The following is a 6,602-nucleotide window of genomic DNA, read 5'->3' as shown; positions in this document are numbered from 1 at the left end:
GACTTCGGTTTATACGTTCAACTTGACCGTTGGCTTGTGGCGATCCTGTTGCAATTTTTATGTGTTTAACATTGCATTCTTTCAAAAATGAGTCAAAATCGCCAGACGTGAAACATGCTCCTCTATCTGATATGATACACTTAGGCCTACTGTATGCTCTGTAACCCTTTCAAAGGTTATAGTTCTTGCGATTTTGCTACAGAATAGTGTTGTGTCGTTCGTGAACGAACGAACTAAATTGAACTATTCACCAAACTGAACGAACGAACTAGGTCTGCCTTTATAGTTCAATATAGTTCGATAGTTCAATTTAGTTCACTTAGTTCAATATAGTTCACTTAGTTCACGTCGTTCATTTTGATCTCTTACCCTGATCGTTCGTTCGTTGTTCACTTAGTTCGATAGGTCGGTCTGAGTTCACTTAGTTCGATAGGTCGGTCTGAGTTCACTTAGTTCGATAGGTCGGTCTGAGTTCACTTAGTTCGATAGGTTGGTCTTAGTTCATTTAGTTCGAAAGTTCGCTTATCGAATAAGCTGATTAATTTTCGCATACATTTAAAACTACGGTTTACAAGTTTGTGCGTATCTATGGCTTCAAAACGAAAGCATAGCAAAGTTTGGAATTTCTTTGATTCAGTGGATGAGAAGAGTGCTAAATGCAAATACTGCAAAACTGTGCTTAGTGTGGCTGGTGGATCGCAAGGAAACTTATCGCGTCACCTTAAAAATAAGCACCCAGCAGCTTTGGAGGAAACAAAGCGCCAAACCAATGAAAGCCGACAGGAAGCAAATGTAAACATAATATTTTGATTTATTCATTTAAGTAGGCTTACTAAATTCTTGATTTCTTTTAACATAGACTCCTCAGATAATTGGACCCCAACAGCAAGTAATAACTTCGTTCATTCAACGACCACCGGCTGCCGGGAAAGCTGAGAAAATTGATAGGCAACTAGTTCGTATGATTGCAAAAGGTCATCATGCATTGCGAATTGTAGAAGAGCCTGATTTCAAGCAGCTCATAGATGATGTGTCTAATTGCCCCGGATACAAGATGCCCACTCGAAAAACGCTGTCCAACGTGCTTCTTCCAAAGCTTCGGGACGAAATTGTTGGTAGCGTCAAAGAAAAAATGGAGCTGGCATCTGCAGTTTGTTTGACAACGGATTGTTGGACCTCTCTTGCAAATGAAAGTTATATTGCTGTTACAGCTCATTTTATTGAGAGTGAGGCAACTGTTATGAGCTCACATATGATTGCATGCGAGGCATTCGTTGAGCAGCACAGTGGTCAAAATCTGTGCGCATTTTTACAAAAAATAGCAGAAAGATGGAGTATAGAGAACAAAATATCTGCTGTGGTTTCCGATAATGCTGCAAATATTGTCAATGCCATTAAAACAGGAAATTGGCCACATATACCATGTTTTGCACATAGCTTGAACCTAATTGTGCAAAAAGGACTCCGCGAAATCAGCGTTGTACAAAACAAAGTCAAATTCATTGTGGAGTTTTTCAATCGTAGCACTTTCGGCCTTAAGAAGCTGAAGTCAACTCAAACCCAATTGAACTTGCCCGATCTCAAATTGATTCAAGATGTGTCAACTCGTTGGAATTCAACTTTTAAAATGCTAGAAAGGCTTGTTGTGTTGAAAGATGCTCTTATATTAACACTTTCTACTCTGCGTTCTGAATTAAACTTATCTCAGAATGAGTGGGCGATAGTAGAAGAGTTACTGCCTATATTAAAACCATTCATGGAGGTAACAGAAGAAATATCAGCAGAAAAGAATGTAACCCTTTCAAAGGTTATAGTTCTTGCGATTTTGCTACAGAATAGTGTTGTGTCGTTCGTGAACGAACGAACTAAATTGAACTATTCACCAAACTGAACGAACGAACTAGGTCTGCCTTTATAGTTCAATATAGTTCGATAGTTCAATTTAGTTCACTTAGTTCAATATAGTTCACTTAGTTCACGTCGTTCATTTTGATCTCTTACCCTGATCGTTCGTTCGTTGTTCACTTAGTTCGATAGGTCGGTCTGAGTTCACTTAGTTCGATAGGTCGGTCTGAGTTCACTTAGTTCGATAGGTCGGTCTAAGTTCACTTAGTTCGATAGGTTGGTCTTAGTTCATTTAGTTCGAAAGTTCGCTTATCGAATAAGCTGATTAATTTTCGCATACATTTAAAACTACGGTTTACAAGTTTGTGCGTATCTATGGCTTCAAAACGAAAGCATAGCAAAGTTTGGAATTTCTTTGATTCAGTGGATGAGAAGAGTGCTAAATGCAAATACTGCAAAACTGTGCTTAGTGTGGCTGGTGGATCGCAAGGAAACTTATCGCGTCACCTTAAAAATAAGCACCCAGCAGCTTTGGAGGAAACAAAGCGCCAAACCAATGAAAGCCGACAGGAAGCAAATGTAAACATAATATTTTGATTTATTCATTTAAGTAGGCTTACTAAATTCTTGATTTCTTTTAACATAGACTCCTCAGATAATTGGACCCCAACAGCAAGTAATAACTTCGTTCATTCAACGACCACCGGCTGCCGGGAAAGCTGAGAAAATTGATAGGCAACTAGTTCGTATGATTGCAAAAGGTCATCATGCATTGCGAATTGTAGAAGAGCCTGATTTCAAGCAGCTCATAGATGATGTGTCTAATTGCCCCGGATACAAGATGCCCACTCGAAAAACGCTGTCCAACGTGCTTCTTCCAAAGCTTCGGGACGAAATTGTTGGTAGCGTCAAAGAAAAAATGGAGCTGGCATCTGCAGTTTGTTTGACAACGGATTGTTGGACCTCTCTTGCAAATGAAAGTTATATTGCTGTTACAGCTCATTTTATTGAGAGTGAGGCAACTGTTATGAGCTCACATATGATTGCATGCGAGGCATTCGTTGAGCAGCACAGTGGTCAAAATCTGTGCGCATTTTTACAAAAAATAGCAGAAAGATGGAGTATAGAGAACAAAATATCTGCTGTGGTTTCCGATAATGCTGCAAATATTGTCAATGCCATTAAAACAGGAAATTGGCCACATATACCATGTTTTGCACATAGCTTGAACCTAATTGTGCAAAAAGGACTCCGCGAAATCAGCGTTGTACAAAACTAAGTCAAATTCATTGTGGAGTTTTTCAATCGTAGCACTTTCGGCCTTAAGAAGCTGAAGTCAACTCAAACCCAATTGAACTTGCCCGATCTCAAATTGATTCAAGATGTGTCAACTCGTTGGAATTCAACTTTTAAAATGCTAGAAAGGCTTGTTGTGTTGAAAGATGCTCTTATATTAACACTTTCTACTCTGCGTTCTGAATTAAACTTATCTCAGAATGAGTGGGCGATAGTAGAAGAGTTACTGCCTATATTAAAACCATTCATGGAGGTAACAGAAGAAATATCAGCAGAAAAGAATGTAACCCTTTCAAAGGTTATAGTTCTTGCGATTTTGCTACAGAATAGTGTTGTGTCGTTCGTGAACGAACGAACTAAATTGAACTATTCACCAAACTGAACGAACGAACTAGGTCTGCCTTTATAGTTCAATATAGTTCGATAGTTCAATTTAGTTCACTTAGTTCAATATAGTTCACTTAGTTCACGTCGTTCATTTTGATCTCTTACCCTGATCGTTCGTTCGTTGTTCACTTAGTTCGATAGGTCGGTCTGAGTTCACTTAGTTCGATAGGTCGGTCTGAGTTCACTTAGTTCGATAGGTCGGTCTGAGTTCACTTAGTTCGATAGGTTGGTCTTAGTTCATTTAGTTCGAAAGTTCGCTTATCGAATAAGCTGATTAATTTTCGCATACATTTAAAACTACGGTTTACAAGTTTGTGCGTATCTATGGCTTCAAAACGAAAGCATAGCAAAGTTTGGAATTTCTTTGATTCAGTGGATGAGAAGAGTGCTAAATGCAAATACTGCAAAACTGTGCTTAGTGTGGCTGGTGGATCGCAAGGAAACTTATCGCGTCACCTTAAAAATAAGCACCCAGCAGCTTTGGAGGAAACAAAGCGCCAAACCAATGAAAGCCGACAGGAAGCAAATGTAAACATAATATTTTGATTTATTCATTTAAGTAGGCTTACTAAATTCTTGATTTCTTTTAACATAGACTCCTCAGATAATTGGACCCCAACAGCAAGTAATAACTTCGTTCATTCAACGACCACCGGCTGCCGGGAAAGCTGAGAAAATTGATAGGCAACTAGTTCGTATGATTGCAAAAGGTCATCATGCATTGCGAATTGTAGAAGAGCCTGATTTCAAGCAGCTCATAGATGATGTGTCTAATTGCCCCGGATACAAGATGCCCACTCGAAAAACGCTGTCCAACGTGCTTCTTCCAAAGCTTCGGGACGAAATTGTTGGTAGCGTCAAAGAAAAAATGGAGCTGGCATCTGCAGTTTGTTTGACAACGGATTGTTGGACCTCTCTTGCAAATGAAAGTTATATTGCTGTTACAGCTCATTTTATTGAGAGTGAGGCAACTGTTATGAGCTCACATATGATTGCATGCGAGGCATTCGTTGAGCAGCACAGTGGTCAAAATCTGTGCGCATTTTTACAAAAAATAGCAGAAAGATGGAGTATAGAGAACAAAATATCTGCTGTGGTTTCCGATAATGTGCAAATATTGTCAATGCCATTAAAACAGGAAATTGGCCACATATACCATGTTTTGCACATAGCTTGAACCTAATTGTGCAAAAAGGACTCCGCGAAATCAGCGTTGTACAAAACAAAGTCAAATTCATTGTGGAGTTTTTCAATCGTAGCACTTTCGGCCTTAAGAAGCTGAAGTCAACTCAAACCCAATTGAACTTGCCCGATCTCAAATTGATTCAAGATGTGTCAACTCGTTGGAATTCAACTTTTAAAATGCTAGAAAGGCTTGTTGTGTTGAAAGATGCTCTTATATTAACACTTTCTACTCTGCGTTCTGAATTAAACTTATCTCAGAATGAGTGGGCGATAGTAGAAGAGTTACTGCCTATATTAAAACCATTCATGGAGGTAACAGAAGAAATATCAGCAGAAAAGAATGTAACCCTTTCAAAGGTTATAGTTCTTGCGATTTTGCTACAGAATAGTGTTGTGTCGTTCGTGAACGAACGAACTAAATTGAACTATTCACCAAACTGAACGAACGAACTAGGTCTGCCTTTATAGTTCAATATAGTTCGATAGTTCAATTTAGTTCACTTAGTTCAATATAGTTCACTTAGTTCACGTCGTTCATTTTGATCTCTTACCCTGATCGTTCGTTCGTTGTTCACTTAGTTCGATAGGTCGGTCTGAGTTCACTTAGTTCGATAGGTCGGTCTGAGTTCACTTAGTTCGATAGGTCGGTCTGAGTTCACTTAGTTCGATAGGTTGGTCTTAGTTCATTTAGTTCGAAAGTTCGCTTATCGAATAAGCTGATTAATTTTCGCATACATTTAAAACTACGGTTTACAAGTTTGTGCGTATCTATGGCTTCAAAACGAAAGCATAGCAAAGTTTGGAATTTCTTTGATTCAGTGGATGAGAAGAGTGCTAAATGCAAATACTGCAAAACTGTGCTTAGTGTGGCTGGTGGATCGCAAGGAAACTTATCGCGTCACCTTAAAAATAAGCACCCAGCAGCTTTGGAGGAAACAAAGCGCCAAACCAATGAAAGCCGACAGGAAGCAAATGTAAACATAATATTTTGATTTATTCATTTAAGTAGGCTTACTAAATTCTTGATTTCTTTTAACATAGACTCCTCAGATAATTGGACCCCAACAGCAAGTAATAACTTCGTTCATTCAACGACCACCGGCTGCCGGGAAAGCTGAGAAAATTGATAGGCAACTAGTTCGTATGATTGCAAAAGGTCATCATGCATTGCGAATTGTAGAAGAGCCTGATTTCAAGCAGCTCATAGATGATGTGTCTAATTGCCCCGGATACAAGATGCCCACTCGAAAAACGCTGTCCAACGTGCTTCTTCCAAAGCTTCGGGACGAAATTGTTGGTAGCGTCAAAGAAAAAATGGAGCTGGCATCTGCAGTTTGTTTGACAACGGATTGTTGGACCTCTCTTGCAAATGAAAGTTATATTGCTGTTACAGCTCATTTTATTGAGAGTGAGGCAACTGTTATGAGCTCACATATGATTGCATGCGAGGCATTCGTTGAGCAGCACAGTGGTCAAAATCTGTGCGCATTTTTACAAAAAATAGCAGAAAGATGGAGTATAGAGAACAAAATATCTGCTGTGGTTTCCGATAATGCTGCAAATATTGTCAATGCCATTAAAACAGGAAATTGGCCACATATACCATGTTTTGCACATAGCTTGAACCTAATTGTGCAAAAAGGACTCCGCGAAATCAGCGTTGTACAAAACAAAGTCAAATTCATTGTGGAGTTTTTCAATCGTAGCACTTTCGGCCTTAAGAAGCTGAAGTCAACTCAAACCCAATTGAACTTGCCCGATCTCAAATTGATTCAAGATGTGTCAACTCGTTGGAATTCAACTTTTAAAATGCTAGAAAGGCTTGTTGTGTTGAAAGATGCTCTTATATTAACACTTTCTACTCTGCGTTCTGAATTAAACTTATCTCA

At 39.0% G+C, this 6,602-nt stretch overlaps 1 protein-coding gene across 1 annotated transcript; it reads left to right on the top strand.

The window, feature by feature from the left end:
• The first annotated feature begins 206 nt into the window (after window positions 1–206).
• On the top strand, window positions 207–2,091 carry LOC117149957 (zinc finger BED domain-containing protein 1-like). The gene is made up of 2 exons (XM_033316856.1): window positions 207–792; window positions 860–2,091. Exons 1-2 carry the CDS (start codon window positions 589–591, stop codon window positions 1,889–1,891), a joined length of 1,236 nt encoding a protein of 411 aa, XP_033172747.1. The 5' UTR covers window positions 207–588; the 3' UTR covers window positions 1,892–2,091.
• Window positions 2,092–6,602: the final 4,511 nt, after the last annotated feature.

The sequence above is a fragment of the Drosophila mauritiana genome, unplaced genomic scaffold (assembly GCF_004382145.1).
Source record: "Drosophila mauritiana strain mau12 unplaced genomic scaffold, ASM438214v1 Y_05, whole genome shotgun sequence".
Lineage (NCBI taxonomy): Eukaryota > Metazoa > Arthropoda > Insecta > Diptera > Drosophilidae > Drosophila > Drosophila mauritiana.
This window is presented reverse-complemented; position numbering and strand designations above follow the sequence as displayed.